Consider the following 19,153-nt stretch of genomic DNA (forward strand, 5'->3'; position numbering starts at 1 on the left):
CTACTTATATATTGTAATGGAGTTCTTAACAAAAGTTAGCATTTAATCCAATCAGAGCCAGAATAAGACACAACCTACATCTGTCCTATGGCAGATCTTTTGGCATTTCTTCACAAATTCTGCCTTCTTATTTAAAGTAAATTACGAATTGAAAATACGCCCCATGGAAACGTACATTTCGCCAAAACACCCATATATCATAAAAAAGTTTTTTACGCTTACATGAGGTGGTTTCTCAGACAATTCGAAAAAGGAATATTTCACAAAACTGCAATGGAAACAGTTTTTCCCATTTACAGGTCACCTGACGTCAGTAAAGATGTCGTGGTATGTTTGGACAAAAGACGAGGCAGAGTTCTTTAACTCATAAAATACTAAACCATTACGGGAATGATAAAATAAGACCTAACTAACTAAAATATGATTAAATAAAAAATATGTATTAATATAAAAAATGAATTATAAAAAAACATTATTGGGACAAGCCCGTTTGTACCTTAACTGTGTCAAATTTGTTCCTTCTAAAAAGGCCATTTTTCTATTGAATGACACCCATTCAACAACTGATTGCAAAATACTCAAGTTTAATATCTATATATTTCTATATATCTATGGGGCGTATTTTTCTATATATCTAAAGAAATATATTGTATATTTTCTGAAATCGTGATATTTGTTTTTCTAATTAGTCAGTCGCTTTTGTTTCCGTCAAACTCTGTTACCAAGGTAGAGTGAGCATGTTGACAGTCTGAGGTGTGAGAGAGGGAGAGAGTGTGTTTCTCTGTGAATGACTGTCAGTTCAGTTACAAACTGTAACTCTACCTTGGTAACATAACTGACATTGACCAATCAACACAACAAAAAATCATGATTTTCAGCTATACACGACACTTTACAGAGAATATTATGTAGTTATGGACTATAACATCTACTGATCCATGACAATGAGTTACAAAAAAATGCAGGTTTGGTCCTCCATACATGTCGTCCGACACCCGTAAGACCTCTGTTCATCTTCGGAACACAAATGAAGATATTTTAATTGAAATCCGATGGCTCAGAAAGGCATTCATTGACACCGATATCATTTCCTCTCTTAAGACCCATAAAGGCACTAAAGACGTCGTTACAAAGCCCATCTCATGACAAGAAAATACAAAAATATATAAATGTGTTTAATGTAGCGACAAATTATAACGTGCATTACAGAAATAAAAAATGTCTAGAACAACCACTTCTCTTTAATTTAGCCTACGTTTGAAGTTAACGAAAATGAACAATAGACAGTAGTTTCTTTGTTTAATTCACAAATAACTTGCATAAAAAATAATAATAAACTAATAATATAGCCTAGCCCTTTAAATTGTTCTGTGTCGGCCACGCATTCAGCCTTAGGAGTATCGATCTTTCGGTGACCGTCGTCAGTGAACATTCATTCATTCATTCATATATAAAAAAAAACTTTATTTTAGCATATAAGTCAGCAGTTTTCGTTTATTTGCATTTTGTCTTATAATTCTGAGTGACAGATGTCACATTTGATTTAGCCTATTTTTCTGTGATATTTGTTTTAGCTACGGTGTTGACAGAAGCCTAGGCTATAAGAAAAATAAATGATTGCACGGACAATTCCTATCCCCAGTGTCTCTCTTTCTGTAAGGGAAATTTAAAACATAGATTCTGGAAACAAAATCTAAATTTAGCTGGATCAGTCGGGTCGGGAATAAAATAATTTATAGCGGGTGAGCACGGAGTGAATTTTACGCGCGAGCGGAATGGTGCGGTGCGCAATAGCGGGAGCGGGACGAAAATACAGCCCCGCGCAGATTATATTTTGAAGACTATTTAAAGGAAGTGTATGAAAAAAAAAGAAACAGCGGAAAGGGCGATAATGGACTGATTCTTGAGAGGACTTCTTGAGAGAATGGTTGAGAAATAAATAGCATTTAAAAATTGGGAAATTAAAGTTCATCTTGCTTGCTCAGGGCAGGGAACTGGGAACTGTGCGAATGCACTAAACGTTTTATTTACTTCAAGCGCTTGCGCTGTTGTGTTCAATAGTATCCAGGCAACACTTGAGTTACCGACCGCTACACCATCTTTAACTGGGAAATCTGATCGAGTGCCGAGGGAATGCGGATGGACCACCAGTGTGCTATGAATTCTGGGATAGGGAAGGCTGCGAAGTTGTGGGAAGGTTCCATCTGCTGTACCCTTCCTTTGCCTGAGAACCGAAGGGCGCATTTGAAGTCGCTCATGAATTGCGGCAGCCTTCGTCGCACCAGTGACACAATCGCACTTCAAATGTGGCCTTAAGAGGTGCAGCTTTCACTTTGGGACAGCCTTCGTAGTGCCGCTGTGACGTAATCGCACTTCAAATGTGGCCTTCAGAGGGTGCAGCCTTCACATTGAGACAGCCTTCGTAGTGCCACTGTGACGTAATCGCACTTCAAATCCGGCCTTCGAAGTGCGCGCACTTCACTTTGGGACACAGCTATACTGTTATGTGTCACACTCTGTCTTCACCTGTTGTTCATCACCATCAACGCTCTCGCTGCTTTGCGCCCACACCTGTGTCTTGTCTAATTACTCAGACCACTTCTGGTGTTCGTTCTCTCTGTTCTGTGTCGGAGTATTGTGTGAGTTATGTGAGTAACGCTCTCTTTTTTTGTCAGCCGTATATCTTACCTGTGTCTTGTCTTGTGAAGCAGCATTCGCCCTGTTGTCTCCCGTTGAGACGTTGTTGCCCTCTCTCTTAGAGCATTTTCTGTTCGTCGTTAACTCTCGTGGCAAAGTATCCACGGAGGAGCTGTCTTCCTGAGAGCACCTTTTTGAGTTTCAGCTCTGAGCTTTCTGTCTATACTGTAGACTGTTTTGTTGGACATTAAAGACTTTGCATTGTATCACCTTTGCGTTTGGATCCTTTTGTTTCACTTTCACTATGGATCCAGCGAAGGGGGAATCATTTTTTTCTGTGGTAGAGATTCAAGGAGTGATGCTGGGTCATCATGAGGAGGAGTTATCTGCTGCCAGAGATGCGGTGGAACGTTTGGCCGCGCAGGTCAATGATCTGTCCGTTCGCCTCCTTCATGCGCACCAAGAATCTCCTGTTGTTCAGCATCCTCCATCTCTTCCTGAACCTCGTGTGAACAATCCTCCATGTTATGCAGGTGAGCCGACTGAGTGTAGAGCCTTTTTGACTCAGTGGCCCTCATTTATCAAAAGTGCGTACACAAAATTTCCAGCGTACACCTTGCGTACACCCAAACCCACGGTGACTTTGAGATTTATCAATATGGACGTTGGCGTACGGCATGCTCAAATCCTACGCCAGCTCAGGAGGCGGTGTACGCACGTTTAAGATACGTTAAAACGCACTGATAAGATATGCTATATGACCCACTGTTAAAAACCACAACAACAACATTCAGTGTTTATTTTCATGCAACATGAACGTCAATGTTTAATTTGTGTGACTTTACCAAAGCGTTTGATTTGTAGGCATATGTATTCCTCCAGTCGCGAGCCTGTGCGCTTTATCTGACATTTATGCGGTGATGTCACAATCACATTGCATTGTGGTATATGAAGCTGCCCGAAGTGTACATATGAAGTAGACTCGCTCCCTCGGTCAAAATCAAGGGAGCAAGGGTTTTTCCATATAAACTTCCCTCGTCCACCTCACAAAGTGGGTTGCACTTCAAAATGGTGGTGGAGTGGAGGGGAAGTGCTTATGGAAGTTTGCAAGTGCGTGTCTTAAAGTGGAGTGGAACGCAGCATATTTGTTAAACTGATCCCCGTTCACACGGATCGCTCAAAAAAGTGCTAAACAGGCTGTATTATGCATGCCAGGCGAGTGGTTGGCGCTAAAACTTTGTCAAGAAACACCCACCAAACCCGAAATACACATATTTACATTTACATTTATGCATTTAGCAGACGCTTTTATCCAAAGCGACTTACAGCTCAGGAGTACAAGAAGCGATCCATCAAGAAGAGGCAAAGAAACACAAAAAGTGCCCCAAATACCAAGATTTGTATACTGCTCAGAGTAGCAAAAAACAGAAAAGGGAAGAAGAAAAGAGAAATAGAGGAGGAAGAGGGGTTTTTTTATATGTAAGATTAAGTGCTCATGGAAGAGATTCGATTTTACCTGTCGTTTGAATGAAGCGAGTGATTCTGTCGTGCGTATGTAGGAGGACGGAAGATCGTTCCACCAACCAGGAACAATGAAAGAAAAAGTTCTGGAGAGGGATTTCATGACTCTCTGTGATGGTACCACAAGCCTTCGCTCATTAGCGGAGCGAAGGCTTCTGCTGGGGGTGTAGACTCGTAGGAGTGAGTCGAAGTATGCAGGTGCAGAGCTTGTGGAAGATCCATAAGCAAGAGTCAGAGCTTTTAATTTGATCCGGGCAGCGAGTGGTAGCCAATGCAGAGAGATGAATAGAGGTGTGACATGAGCCATTTTGGGCTCATTGAATACAAGACGTGCCGCAGCGGTTTGATTGCACAAGATGGAAGTCCAGCCAGAAGCGCATTGCAATAGTCAAGTCTAGAAATTACCAGGGCTTGGACAAGAAGCTGTGTTGCATGCTCTGTAAGCATGCAACACTGCATGACCGAGAATTGAATGCAAACCTGCATGACCGAGATGTGGTCTTTGAAGGACAGCTGGTCATCAAAGATTACTCCAAGATTTCTGACCGATACTGAAGGAGTAATCAAAGATGAACCTAGGCATATGACATCTGTTTTCAAAATTTCACGTTTTTGTTGTTTACACGGACGATGGTAAAATTTGTGTTTTCAAGCACACAAAATGGCGTTGTGTAAATTAACCCGATTCATATGTTTTTAGTTGAAGAGAGACAAATGGCTGCATTTACACTGATCTTTTGACCATGTACTTTGTTTCTTTTCTTTTTTTTTGTCCCAGCGGTTTACAATCACTTTACTCATGACTGGTAACTGATATCTGTGTTTGCATTAATCTCCATCCAAAATGGTTCTGTTGGTGATCGCTTTACAATGCAACTTGGTTGACCCTCATGATTTGAATGGCGTACTAAAATGATTTTATAATTCACGTCGGTTGACCATGATTAGTTTCAAGCTTGGATAAGTTCAAATCTGTCATTGATGTTTGCAGCTCAATCTGACAGAACAGATAGACTGGATAATAACAGTAGGGTGACCAAATGTCCTGTTATCCAAGGACATAGACATTTAGGTTATAGATAGTAATTTGTAATATAACAATAAATGTATTTAAATTAATCAGGCATCTTTGAGTAAACTTCAAGTATCACTTGAGTATCTCATTGCTGGGCCGAGCACATCTGCTTCATAGTACGACATAAAAATATATCTTTGGCGCCAAATGTGTTACTCTGGCCTTGTGGTGGCTTGGAATTCCAATGGATATTCAAATCGGATATTCGTATTTAGACGTTGGTCAGATGTCCAGATATCAGATATGTATATGATTTAAAACCACATTCGGGATTGGCTCAGGATGGATGCAAAAATGTGATTTTTGTGTTTAAATGCGTGCAACAAAATTTGATCTGGGTTAGAAGTGTGTGTGTGCGGGGGATCAGATTTTTTTTTTTTTTGTGCCAGTGTAAACGCAGCCATACAAAAGTGCAGAGTTTCACTTGTGCAGGGCTGTGGATCCCAGAGATGCATAAACTCTACAGGTCCAGAGCAGAATCAAAGGTAATCAACTAAACTAAAAGGGGAGGTGACACCTTCATTCAAAGATGTACAAAATGGCAAAGCCAAGCACTGGTGTGTGTTGTGGCATTTGTGTCCAAGTTTGCTAGGATGGAGGTTCTAAAAGGTGTCTTAGTGGTGGCTGTGATTGTTGCATTTGATCTGCCTGATGCATGGGGAAGTTTGAGCTACAGTCAAAGTCCAAGAAGCATGGGGCCAAAATCAGATCCAGCTTCCAGAGGTCCTGCCCTTTCTCCTCCAGGGCTCTGGAACCCTTTGAAAGTTGCTCAGAGTCCTTTGGGTTCTGCCTCCAGAGGCCTTGCACAGGACCCTTTTGGCCTTCAGGAGAAGCAGCTGTTGCAGGGTCCAGTGAAGCCTTTGGATTGGAAGTATCCTGTCGTTCCCGAGGTGCAGAGTGAGTTGGCGGTGAACTTCCAGTTGAGGCAACCCGTGACTCCCAGCAGCGTAGCGGTTCAATGTGGAGAGAACCGGGTCCTTGTAGAGGTCCAGCAGGACTTGTTTAGCAATGGTCATTTGATCCAGCCAACTGGTCTGTCTTTAGGTGGATGTCCTGTTGTTGGTCAGGACTCTCAGTCTAAGGTGCTCATCTTTGAGTATGAGTTACAGGACTGCAACAGTGTGCAGATGGTAAGAACTCCTAAATCGTAATCAGTTTGTTCTAGTTGAGGATCTCCAAAATACTCAAAGAGTGTCGGTTCACATGGCTGTTGTCTTTGTAATGCCAGGGCATCTGGTACAAACCTTTCTTAAAGGTTAATGGTTCACCCAATCATCTTTGTGAGGAACCCTTTTGTTTTAACTACTTCAATCTCTTCCAGATGACTGAGGATGAGCTTGTCTACACCTTTTCTCTTACCTACACCCCTGAGGCTCTTGCAAGTACTGCGATTACCCGGACTGAGGGTGCAGTTGTTGGTGTTCAGTGCCACTATCAAAGGTAAGTGACCTCTGTGCCTTTCACTGCCTCTCGTGCAACTGGGAGACCATTTAATGGGTCCCTTCATGAACCACAGGCTTCAAAATGTAAGCAGTAATGCCTTGAGGCCAACATGGGTCCCTTATGCCTCAACGGAGATTGGTGAAGAAGCCTTGGTGTTCTCCCTGAAGCTCATGATGGGTTGGTACAGGTTTTTAATAAAATAATTCTTTATCCTTGTGATTTGTGCCTAAAATGTTCCCTTTTCTTATCTGTAGATGATTGGTCCAATCAGAGGCCTTCATACCTTTATTTCCTGGGTGGCGTTATTAACATTGAGGCATCTGTGAAGCAGTACAATCATGTGCCTCTGCGTGTGTTTGTGGACAGCTGTGTGGCCACTCAAGTGCCTGACGTGAACTCCCTTCCGAGATATTCCTTCATTGAGAATCATGGGTAAGGTTATGGCCCTTGGCGCTATAGGACCGTTTTAGTTGCTCTTTTTAAACTGTCACTAATGTCAACCAACTAGAAATTATCTGTGACTCTGAATTGATTCATGGGTTTCTCTTTGTGCTGACCTCATCAGGTGCTTTGTGGATGCCAAGGCTACAGCTTCCAGCTCCCGCTTCATGCCTCGGTCCCAGGCTGACAAGGTCCAGATCCAGCTGGAGGCATTCATGTTCCAGGAGAGCTCCAGTCCTTCTGTATGTACTACGCATATCATGAGTAAATTCAACTTTGGTTTTCTGACTTGTCTGTCATCCCTTGCAGATCTACATAACGTGTGTTGTGAAGGCAACTATTGCTTCTGCACCCAGTGACGCTCAGCACAAATCCTGTTCTTTCACCAATGGGTACGTTGCACTTTATCTTATTTTAAAGCTGACTTTGCTCATGTTGAAGGTGGTGTCTTTGTCCTGTTGCAGGTGGTTTGCTGCTGATGGAAATGACCAAGTTTGTGGTTGCTGTGACTCAACATGTGGTCCTGATGGTGGAATTGCTGCTGCTCCCTATGGAGGTTAGTATATCTTGCTATTTCTAAGGTTGCTTATGATGTTTTTATTGCTCTAACTTGTTTCTTCTCTCTAGGTGTTCAGTGGGAAGGCAAGGCCACACTTGGTCCTGTGGTGGTTCAAGGGCAAAAGAAAGTTCCTCAATAAAACTGACATCAATTCTTGCTTGTATCTGACTTGTCATTTTCCTTGTCTGGTTTAACTGCTTTTGCACATTCTGCCACTGGTGACCCTGACAGTCCTTCTGTACCTTTGCAAGTCCCATAATGCATAAAACCATAGGCTTCCAGAAGTTGGGAATTTTAGAGTCTGACCCATTTAAATACTGCTCCATGGTTAACTGGTATTTGAAACAATCATTTTACAATATTTTTAGTATTTAACGGCAGACTTCCTTATGAAAAACACTACCCATGATGCTCAAGAATCTGGCAAGCAAATCATTGCAAGAGAGCTCTACAGGTAACGTTTTGTCCCATGAAGCACTGCAGACATGGTTGCATTGTGCTCCCTAAATTAATTCTCCTCAAAATGCTTGTTTGACTCGTGCAGCAACACACGGTGCACTCCGGTTAGAAATTGTCTGAATGGAGATTGCGCCTATGCCATCAAAGTGCTATAAGCGACTCGGGCTACGTTTACACGTGGGTGGCTACTGATTAAAGAAAGAACCAGCTTCCTTAATATAGTCTTGTGTTGAATTTCATTGTACAAACAGAGGCTGTAAGCAGTACATAAAAATTTGCATAACAGTCATGTCTCTGAAACATCTGTGTATTTGACAACTATTGCATTTTTCACTCCATCTGTGATAAAGTATTCAAACATTGTGCAAGCATCACTATTAGGGATGTCCCGATCAGGTTTTTTTGCCCTCGAGTCCGAGTCATTTGATTTTTAGTATCTGCCGATACAGAGTCCCGATCCGATACTTCTATAATGCATAAAAAAAGAATAAAGAAGAGCGAAAAAACGAACCAGGATGTTCCTTATTTTTTATTTTATTCACCTTATTTTAACATTCAACAACTCTAAAAAACAGAGCACTTCTGTGAGGTAGCTTGAACAATCAAGTAATAAATAACAAATTCTTCACTTTTGGATTTTAGTGCTACAGTAAATATAAAGTCCGGGACCGGAGTTGCGCAGAGCAGGAAGTACAACGGTGATATCAAAAGCACACCCATACTCTCATAGATGCAGACCAATTAATGATGTTGGTGTGAAATAAAAAGTTATGGAAATTAAATTAAATAATCTGCTCCCAAAAATCCTGAAAAAATCTGTGCCTCAGTGACAACTTCACTCAGAGAAGACGTCGATCTCAGATGTCAATCATGACATCACACAGCCGTTTTTATAGCATCAAATAACTAACTAAAGCTAAACTTATATAAAAAAACAAACACTTGAAATGAAATCATCGTGATGATAACTGCCTACAATGACATAAATCAACTTTGGGGAAAAAATATTTGAAGTGTAATTTGACTGAAGTGTAATTAACAATGCTTTTCAGGTTTTTATGGGTCTAACATTAGTTTTTAGGTAGAGAAATTGAATAAAGTAGGCTAATGAAATGTAAAATAGCTACATATTTAACTGTTTAAATTAAAGAATAATCCTTACAAAAGCTATTTAATCAAGAGCAGTGAGTGATTCCTTATCTTTTGTTTGACATTAAACAGACAGCAGTAAAGGTTACTGCCCCTTTAAGACCTAATGGAAGGCTCTGCGTCGTCTTTCTCGACTGTATAAAGTCCTCTTAAGGCATATTCAGACTATGTCTGCTTGGATACTCATCAAGATGGACATGCTGACATACTTCTTGTGTGAGTTGGTTGGTCCGTTTAAGCGCAAGTCTTGAAAGAGAACTCAATATTTGCGCGCTGTGAGACGAGTGCGCGCTTTCGGATGATGCACAGAGACAGATCAGCGTGTGCGTTCTCATTCGCGTCTTCTGGTGAATATACACGGCCCACGGGTGATATTAGCGCTGTTGTAATGTATCACCGAGGAGCTAGCACGTGTATCCATCTACAGAAACATACATAAAGCATTATTTTCAAGTTACAACCCATATTATTGATGCGTCATCATGCTCACCTCACCCCAGAATATACATTATATCCGAGTCCTGATCGGGATGTAACGTCCGATTCCGATCGAGTCTGAAATCACGTGATCGGGCCCGATTTCCGATCATGTGATCGGATCGGGACATCCCTAATCACTATAGGAAGCAGAAAGTGTCTGACTTCATGTTTCCGTTTTTAGCTCCTTGCTGATCGGTTGCATTCAGCCATCTTGTAGTTGAACACACCTATAGTGTGTGTGTGTGTGTGTATATGCATATGACCCTTAGGGTACATGACAATTTTAAACCAAGCGGCCACCTCCCCAGTTTCTCTTGACGCCAGTACGGGACTGCAATTCATCAACTGGCTGCTAGGGACAGGCTCCAGAAGGGAGCAGAATCTCATTGGGCTCCATGTTAAAATATCCAACTTTACAGCAGAAAAAAACAAGTTTACAGCCTGGTAAAATTTGTGGTTTTGGTCTACATAGCAATTTTTCCCCTTCATGACAACTGTGATGGGGGTGGATTTTTGTATAACTCATTTGTTTACATTATATAAAGCCTTAAGTTCTGCATAATTAAGGCCTTGGCCACTTTGAGGGACGGTTTGGTTTTCGTTTGTCTGCTGTCTGTTAGACGTCACGTCACGTCACCTCAGCTCAGCTCAGCCCAGCCCACGACCCCCCGTTTTCTGTTATCCGGGAGTGTCAAGCTGGCAAGATGTCAACAGTCAGCTCGTCTCTACTTTACACTTTAAAACTGTCTATTGCTGCGTTCCAGTTAGTTTGTATTATGCCCTTCACTCGCTAACTTCCCTTCGTCTTGATCACTCGGATGTACATCTTTGCTTACGTTGCATGAGTGTCCACTACTGGCGGAATATTAGCAATGGACTGAACTGGAATGCCCAAAGCCCTTGATCACTTGGAATCCACTATGGAGTTGATTGATTGATTTATTTATTCCTTCACGAAATTGTTTAAAGCTGCATTATATATGTATATAGGTGTGTTTGGGTTGTTTTAAATGTTTTTAAAAATATTAAAAACATCAGAGTTGTTTTTGGTGGGTTAAATTAAACATGATATGCGGTGATGTCACAATCACATTGCATTGTGGTATATGAAGCTGCTCGAAGTGCACATATGAAGTAGACTCGCTCCCTCGGTCAAAATCAAGGGAGCAAGGGTCTCTCCATATAAACTTCCCTTGTCCACCTCACAAAGTGGGTTGCACTTCAAAATGGTGGTGGGGTGGAGGGGAAGTGCTTATGGAAGTTTGCAAGTGCGTGTCTTAAAGTGGAGTGGAACGCAGCATATTTGTTAAACTGATCCCCGTTCACACGGATCGCTCAAAAAAGTGCTAAACAGGCTGTATTATGCATGCCAGGCGAGTGGTCGGCGCTGAAACTTTATCAAGAAACACCCACCAAACCCGAAATACACATATTTACATTTACATTTATGCATTTAGCAGACGCTTTTATCCAAAGCGACTTACAGCTCAGGAGTACAAGAAGCGATCCATCAAAAAGAGGCAAAGAAACACAAAAAGTGCCCCAAATACCAAGATTTGTATACTGCTCAGAGTAGCAAAAAACAGAAAAGGGAAGAAGAAAAGAGAAATAGAGGAGGAAGAGGTTTTTTTTATATGTAAGATTAAGTGCTCATGGAAGAGATTCGATTTTACCTGTCTTTTGAATGAAGCGAGTGATTCTGTCGTGCGTATGTAGGAGGACTGAAGATCGTTCCACCAACCAGGAACAATGAAAGAAAAAGTTCTGGAGAGGGATTTCATGCCTCTCTGTGATGGTACCACAAGCCTTCGCTCATTAGCGGAGCGAAGGCTTCTGCTGGGGGTGTAGACTCGTAGGAGTGAGTCGAAGTATGCAGGTGCAGAGCTTGTGGAAGATCCATAAGCAAGAGTCAGAGCTTTGAATTTGATCCGGGCAGCGAGTGGTAGCCAATGCAGAGAGATGAATAGAGGTGTGACATGAGCCATTTTGGGCTCATTGAATACAAGACGTGCCACAGCGTTCTGGATCATTTGCAGCGGTTTAATTGCACAAGATGGAAGTCCAGCCAGAAGCGCATTGCAATAGTCAAGTCTAGAAATTACCAGGGCTTGGACAAGAAGCTGTGTTGCATGCTCTGTAAGGAACAGTCTGATTTTCCTGATGTTGTGCAATGCAAACCTGCATGACCGAGATGTGGTCTTTGAAGGACAGATTGTCATCAAAGATTACTCCAAGATTTCTGACCGATCCTGAAGGAGTAATCAAAGATGAACCTAGGCATATGACATCTGTTTTCAAAATTTCACGTTTTTGTTGTTTACACGGACGATGGCAAAATTTGTGTTTTCAAGCACACAAAATGGCGTTGTGTAAATTAACCCGATTCATATGTTTTTAGTTGAAGAGAGACAAATGGCTGCATTTACACTGATCTTTTGACCATGTACTTTGTTTTTTTTGTTTTGTTTTTTGTCCCAGCGGTTTACAATCACTTTACTCATGACTGGTAACTGATATCTGTGTTTGCATTAATCTCCATCCAAAATGGTTCTGTTGGTGATCGCTTTACAATGCAACATGGTTGACCCTCATGATTTGAATGGCGTACTAAAATGATTTTATAATTCACGTCGGTTGACCATGATTAGTTTCAAGCTTGGATAAGTTCAAATCTGTCATTGACTACTTTTACATGGACAGCAGTAATCTAATTATTGACCTTATTCTAAATAAGACAATATTCTGATTAAGGTGTTTACATGAGTTGCTTTTAGAGTACTCCGTTCATGTTCCCGTTTTACATGTGATAGAACATAGATCGATTATGGCACGTCATCCCCATGCCACGCTATGTTCTCCAACATCCAATCATAGCGTGACTTTGGCAGGTGTGTTAATTTTATGGGCTCAGTAAACCCGCTAACTTCACCTGCGGGTGTCGCTGTTGGACAGTGTTACTTTACATTAAGAAGTATAACAAAACATGCGTTTTTTATAATGTTTTATATCTACATTTACGTTGATTTATTTTTTTAATATTATGTATTGCCTCTTTTTGTTTTTTTTTGAAAAGACACTGCCCCTCTTTCCTCCTTATTGACAGCCTACATTTAGAATAATAGCTTTGATTAATTATGAAAAAGGTTTAAAAATCATGACTCTTTGGATTGTTTTTCCTGCCGTCGAGCCACAGGCGTTCACTGAATGACCCATCTGGTTTGCGATTACAGATACAAACTTATTGTATTTTACTTTTACAATGAGCATAATAATTACAACAAAAATAAAAATAGAGAGAGAGGACGCAGTGTTCAGAATGAACAGTCAAGTAAAACACACACCGCCCATAGCAACGACGTTTATGGCAACGACTTTTCAGACTGACAGATCCGTAAGATAAACGCGACTTTTCCACCATTTGTTACTGTTTTGTACAAGTTGTTATATTAAGTATAATTCCAATTTTGTTTTATTGGCCACAATATTATCGATGATTGTTGAAAGGGGCACTTTTGATTAATTTTCAAAAAGGGCAGAGGCTCGAACCCACAAAGCCTCCCCTCTGCACTCCCCTGTTGTGCGAAACGTTATGTGTCCTGACACAAAATGCGGTGAAATCTCCGACATGACATTAATAGTTAGATTAAGGTGTGTACATGTCTCTGATAATGCGACTAAAATAGGCATACTCCACATGTCTTAATCCGATTTATGTGTAGTTAGATTATGACTTTAATCAGATTAAGGTAATTAGAAATCGCTGTCTACATGCTAGCCTCTTAATCAGAGTATTGTCTTAATCAGATTAATATCGGAGTATTGTTGTCCATGTAAACGTAGTCATTGATGTTTGCAGCTCAATCTGACAGAACAGATAGACTGGATAATAACAGTAGGGTGACCAAATGTCCTGTTATCCCAGGACATAGACATTTAGGTTATAGATAGTAATTTGTAATATAACAATAAATGTATTTAAATTAATCAGGCATCTTTGAGTAAACTTCGAGTATCACTTGAGTATCTCATTGCTGGGCCGAGCACATCTGCTTCATAGTACGACATAAAAAGATATCTTTGGCGCCAAATGTGTTACTCTGGCCTTGTGGTGGCTTGGAATTCCAATGGATATTCAAATCGGATATTCGTATTTAGACGTTGGTCAGATGTCCAGATATCAGATATGTATCTGATTTAAAACCACATTCGGGATTGGCTCAGGATGGATGCAAAAATGTGATTTTTGTGTTTAAATGCGTGCAACAAAATTTGATCTGGGTTAGAAGTGTGTGTGTGCGGGGGATCAGATTTTTTTTTTTTTTTGTGCCAGTGTAAACGCAGCCATACAAAAGTGCAGAGTTTCACTTGTGCAGGGCTGTGGATCCCAGAGATGCATAAACTCTACAGGTCCAGAGCAGAATCAAAGGTAATCAACTAAACTAAAAGGGGAGGTGACACCTTCATTCAAAGATGTACAAAATGGCAAAGCCAAGCACTGGTGTGTGTTGTGGCATTTGTGTCCAAGTTTGCTAGGATGGAGGTTCTAAAAGGTGTCTTAGTGGTGGCTGTGATTGTTGCATTTGATCTGCCTGATGCATGGGGAAGTTTGAGCTACAGTCAAAGTCCAAGAAGCATGGGGCCAAAATCAGATCCAGCTTCCAGAGGTCCTGCCCTTTCTCCTCCAGGGCTCTGGAACCCTTTGAAAGTTGCTCAGAGTCCTTTGGGTTCTGCCTCCAGAGGCCTTGCACAGGACCCTTTTGGCCTTCAGGAGAAGCAGCTGTTGCAGGGTCCAGTGAAGCCTTTGGATTGGAAGTATCCTGCCGTTCCCGAGGTGCAGAGTGAGTTGGCGGTGAACTTCCAGTTGAGGCAACCTGTGACTCCCAGCAGCGTAGCGGTTCAATGTGGAGAGAACCGGGTCCTTGTAGAGGTCCAGCAGGACTTGTTTAGCAATGGTCATTTGATCCAGCCAACTGGTCTGTCTTTAGGTGGATGTCCTGTTGTTGGTCAGGACTCTCAGTCTAAGGTGCTCATCTTTGAGTATGAGTTACAGGACTGCAACAGCGTGCAGATGGTAAGAACTCCTAAATCGTAATCAGTTTGTTCTAGTTGAGGATCTCCAAAATCCTCAAAGAGTGTCGGTTCACATGGCTGTTGTCTTTGTAATGCCAGGGCATCTGGTACAAACCTTTCTTAAAAGTTAATGGTTCACCCAATCATCTTTGTGAGGAACCCTTTTGTTTTAACTACTTCAATCTCTTCCAGATGACTGAGGATGAGCTTGTCTACACCTTTTCTCTTACCTACACCCCTGAGGCTCTTGCAAGTACTGCGATTACCCGGACTGAGGGTGCAGTTGTTGGTGTTCAGTGCCACTATCAAAGGTAAGTGACCTCTGTGCCTTTCACTGCCTCCCGTGCAACTGGGAGACCACTTAATGGGTCCCTTCATGAACCACAGGCTTCAAAATGTAAGCAGTAATGCCTTGAGGCCAACATGGGTCCCTTATGCCTCAACGGAGATTGGTGAAGAAGCCTTGGTGTTCTCCCTGAAGCTCATGATGGGTTGGTACAGGTTTTTAATAAAATAATTCTTTATCCTTGTGATTTGTGCCTAAAATGTTCCCTTTTCTTATCTGTAGATGATTGGTCCAATCAGAGGCCTTCATACCTTTATTTCCTGGGTGGCGTTATTAACATTGAGGCATCTGTGAAGCAGTACAATCATGTGCCTCTGCGTGTGTTTGTGGACAGCTGTGTGGCCACTCAAGTGCCTGATGTGAACTCCCTTCCGAGATATTCCTTCATTGAGAATCATGGGTAAGGTTATGGCCCTTGGTGCTATAGGACCGTTTTAGTTGCTCTTTTTAAACTGTCACTAATGTCAACCAACTAGAAATTATCTGTGACTCTGAATTGATTCATGGGTTTCTCTTTGTGCTGACCTCATCAGGTGCTTTGTGGATGCCAAGGCTACAGCTTCCAGCTCCCGCTTCATACCTCGGTCCCAGGCTGACAAGGTCCAGATCCAGCTGGAGGCATTCATGTTCCAGGAGAGCTCCAGTCCTTCTGTATGTACTACGCTTATGAGTAAATTCAACTTCTCTTCCCATCTGCTTTGGTTTTCTGACTTGTCTGTCATCCCTTGCAGATCTACATAACGTGTGTTGTGAAGGCAACTATTGCTTCTGCACCCAGTGACGCTCAGCACAAATCCTGTTCTTTCACCAATGGGTACGTTGCACTTTATCTTATTTTAAAGCTGACTTTGCTCATGTTGAAGGTGGTGTCTTTGTCCTGTTGCAGGTGGTCTGCTGCTGATGGAAATGACCAAGTTTGTGGTTGCTGTGACTCAACATGTGGTCCTGATGGTGGAATTGCTGCTGCTCCCTATGGAGGTTAGTATATCTTGCTATTTCTAAGGTTGCTTATGATGTTTTTATTGCTCTAACTTGTTTCTTCTCTCTAGGTGTTCAGTGGGAAGGCAAGGCCACACTTGGTCCTGTGGTGGTTCAAGGGCAAAAGAAAGTTCCTCAATAAAACTGACATCAATTCTTGCTTGTATCTGACTTGTCATTTTCCTTAATGTCTGGTTTAACTGCTTTTGCACATTCTGCCACTGGTGACCCTGACAGTCCTTCTGTACCTTTGCAAGTCCCATAATGCATAAAACCATAGGCTTCCAGAAGTTGGGAATTTTAGACTCTGATTTAAATACTGCTCCATGGTTAACTGGTATCTGTATTTGAAACAATCATTTTACAATATTTTTAGTGTTTAACAGCAGACTTCCTTATGAAAAACACTACCCACGCTGCTCAAGAATCTGGCAAGCAAAAGAGCTCTACAGGTAACGTTTTGTCCCATGAAGCACTGCAGACATGGTTGCATTGTGCTCCCATATATTAATTCTCCTCAAAATGCTTGTTTGACTCATGCAGCAACACGCAATGCACTCCGGTTAGAAATTGTCTGAATGGAGATTGCGCCTACGCCATCAAAGTGCTATAAGCGACTCGGCCTATGTTTACACGTGGGTGGCTACTGATTAAAGAAAGAAGCAGCTTCCTTAATATAGTCTTGTGTTTCATTGTACAAACAGAGGCTGTAAGCAGTACATAAAGATTTGCATAACAGTCATGTCTCTGAAACCTCTGTGTATTTGACAACTATTACATTTATTTCACTCCATCTGTGATAAAGTATTCAAACATTGTGGAAGCAGAAAGTGTCTGAATTCATGTTTCCGTTTTTAGCTCCTTGCTGATCGTTTGCATTCAGCCCTCTTGTAGTTGAACACACCTATAGTGTGTGTGTGTATATGCATATGACCCTTAGGGTACATGACAATTTTAAACCAAGCGGCCACCTCCCCAGTTTCTCTTGACGCCAGTATGGGACTGCAATTCATCAACTGGTTGCTAGGGACAGGCTCCAGAAGGGAGCAGAATCTCGTTGGGCTCCATGTTAAAATATCCAACTTTACAGCAGAAAAAAACATGTTTACAGCCTGGTAAAATTTGTGGTTTTGGTCTACGTAGCAATTTTTCCCCTTCATGACAACTGTGATGGGGGTGGATTTTTGTATAACTCATTTGTTTACATTATATAAAGCCTTAAGTTCTGCATAATTAAGGCCTTGGCCACTTTGAGGGACGGTTTGGTTTTCGTTTGTCTGCTGTCTGTTAGACGTCACGTCACGTCACCTCAGCTCAGCCCGGCCCACGTCCCCCCGTTTTCTGTTATCCGGGAGTGTCAAGCTGGCAAGATGTCAACAGTCAGCTCGTCTCTACACTTTAAAACTGTCTATTGCTGCGTTCCAGTTAGTTTGTATTATGCCCTTCACTCGCTAACTTCCCTTCATCTTGATCACTAGGATGTACATCTTTGCTTACGTTGCATGAGTGTCCACTACTGGCGGAATATTAGCAATGGACTGAACTGGAATGCCCAAAGCCCTTGATCACTTGGAATCCACTATGGAGTTGATTGATTGATTTATTTTATTCCTTCACGAAATTGTTTAAAGCAGCATTATATATGTATATAGGTGTGTTTGGGTTGTTTTAAATGTTTTTAAAAATATTAAAAATATCATAGAGTTGTTTGTGGTGGGTTAAATTAAACGTGATATGCGGTGATGTCACAATCACATTGCATTGTGGTATATGAAGCTGCCCGAAGTGTACATATGAAGTAGACTCGCTACCTCGGTCAAAATCAAGGGAGCAAGGGTCTCTCCATATAAACTTCCCTTGTCCACCTCACAAAGTGGGTTGCACTTCAAAATGATGGTGGGGTGGAGGGGAAGTGCTTATGGAAGTTTGCAAGTGCGTGTCTTAAAGTGGAGTGGAACGCAGCATATTTGTTAAACTGATCCCCGTTCACACGGATCGCTCAAAAAAGTGCTAAACAGGCTGTATTATGCATGCCAGGCGAGTGGTCGGCGCTGAAACTTTGTCAAGAAACACCCACCAAACCCGAAATGCACATATTTACATTTACATTTATGCATTTAGCAGACGCTTTTATCCAAAGCGACTTACAGCTCAGGAGTACAAGAAGCGATCCATCAAGAAGAGGCAAAGAAACACAAAAAGTGCCCCAAATACCAAGATTTGTATACTGCTCAGAGTAGCAAAAAACAGAAAAGGGAAGAAAAAAAGAGAAATAGAGGAGGAAGAGGGTTTTTTTTATATGTAAGATTAAGTGCTCATGGAAGAGATTAGATTTTACCTGTCTTTTGAATGATTCTGTCGTGCGTATGGAGGACGGAAGATCGTTCCACCAACCAGGAACAATGAAAGAAAAAGTTCTGGAGAGGGATTTCATGCCTCTCTGTGATGGGACCACAAGCCTTCGCTCATTAGCGGAGCGAAGGCTTCTGCTGGGGGTGTAGACTCGTAGGAGTGAGTCGAAGTATGCAGGTGCAGAGCTTGTGGAAGATCCATAAGCAAGAGTCAGAGCTTTGAATTTGATCCGGGCAGCAAGTGGTAGCCAATGCAGAGAGATGAATAGAGGTGTGACATGAGCCATTTTGGGCTCATTGAATACAACCCAGATAGCAAGCATGTTTGGTCCACATGTGGGTTTTATATGGCACATATGGCCCAGATATGGCATCGCTGAACAGATGTGGGCCAGAATTTGACCATATTTGTTTTTCCATAACTTTAAAATCGGTGGTAAATGTTCTCTTGGTTCACAACTCATTTTGAGGTATGTGGCCCAGATAACAATGTACACATAAGGGCCATATGTGTTTGAGCTATGGCACAAAGTGAGAAAGGCTGACTTGTGGTAAACCTTTGGATTATATATGGAAAAACACAGGACACCTGAAATCAAGTGCAGCTAACATCCGATGTTTCACACCTCAGGTGGTTGCATCTC

The 19,153-nt window shown here is 41.7% G+C and overlaps 2 protein-coding genes across 2 annotated transcripts; both read left to right on the forward strand.

The window, feature by feature from the left end:
- Positions 1 to 5,809: 5,809 nt before the first annotated feature.
- Positions 5,810 to 7,815, forward strand: LOC137038031 (zona pellucida sperm-binding protein 3-like). The gene is made up of 8 exons (XM_067412468.1): positions 5,810 to 6,363; positions 6,555 to 6,673; positions 6,750 to 6,853; positions 6,931 to 7,108; positions 7,242 to 7,359; positions 7,427 to 7,509; positions 7,582 to 7,673; positions 7,745 to 7,815. The coding sequence occupies exons 1-8, from the start codon at positions 5,827 to 5,829 to the stop codon at positions 7,813 to 7,815; spliced, it is 1,302 nt and encodes a 433-aa protein (XP_067268569.1). The 5' UTR covers positions 5,810 to 5,826.
- Positions 7,816 to 14,281: 6,466 nt separating this feature from the next.
- Positions 14,282 to 16,300, forward strand: LOC137038032 (zona pellucida sperm-binding protein 3-like). The gene is made up of 8 exons (XM_067412469.1): positions 14,282 to 14,835; positions 15,027 to 15,145; positions 15,222 to 15,325; positions 15,403 to 15,580; positions 15,714 to 15,831; positions 15,912 to 15,994; positions 16,067 to 16,158; positions 16,230 to 16,300. The coding sequence occupies exons 1-8, from the start codon at positions 14,299 to 14,301 to the stop codon at positions 16,298 to 16,300; spliced, it is 1,302 nt and encodes a 433-aa protein (XP_067268570.1). The 5' UTR covers positions 14,282 to 14,298.
- The last annotated feature ends 2,853 nt before the right edge of the window (positions 16,301 to 19,153 follow it).

Source organism: Pseudorasbora parva, chromosome 13 (genome assembly GCF_024679245.1).
Source record: "Pseudorasbora parva isolate DD20220531a chromosome 13, ASM2467924v1, whole genome shotgun sequence".
In the NCBI taxonomy this organism is placed as follows: Eukaryota; Metazoa; Chordata; class Actinopteri; order Cypriniformes; family Gobionidae; genus Pseudorasbora; species Pseudorasbora parva.

Coding starts and splice junctions, on each gene's coding strand:
- LOC137038032 (XM_067412469.1), top strand. CDS start 14,299: ATGGAGGTTCTAAAAGGTGTCTTAGTGGTGGCTGTGATTGTTGCATTT. Junction 15,326..15,402: donor CTCCCTGAAGCTCATGATGG/GTTGGTACAGGT, acceptor TCTTATCTGTAG/ATGATTGGTCCAATCAGAGG. Junction 15,832..15,911: donor AGGAGAGCTCCAGTCCTTCT/GTATGTACTACG, acceptor CATCCCTTGCAG/ATCTACATAACGTGTGTTGT.
- LOC137038031 (XM_067412468.1), top strand. CDS start 5,827: ATGGAGGTTCTAAAAGGTGTCTTAGTGGTGGCTGTGATTGTTGCATTT. Junction 6,364..6,554: donor ACTGCAACAGTGTGCAGATG/GTAAGAACTCCT, acceptor AATCTCTTCCAG/ATGACTGAGGATGAGCTTGT. Junction 7,360..7,426: donor AGGAGAGCTCCAGTCCTTCT/GTATGTACTACG, acceptor CATCCCTTGCAG/ATCTACATAACGTGTGTTGT.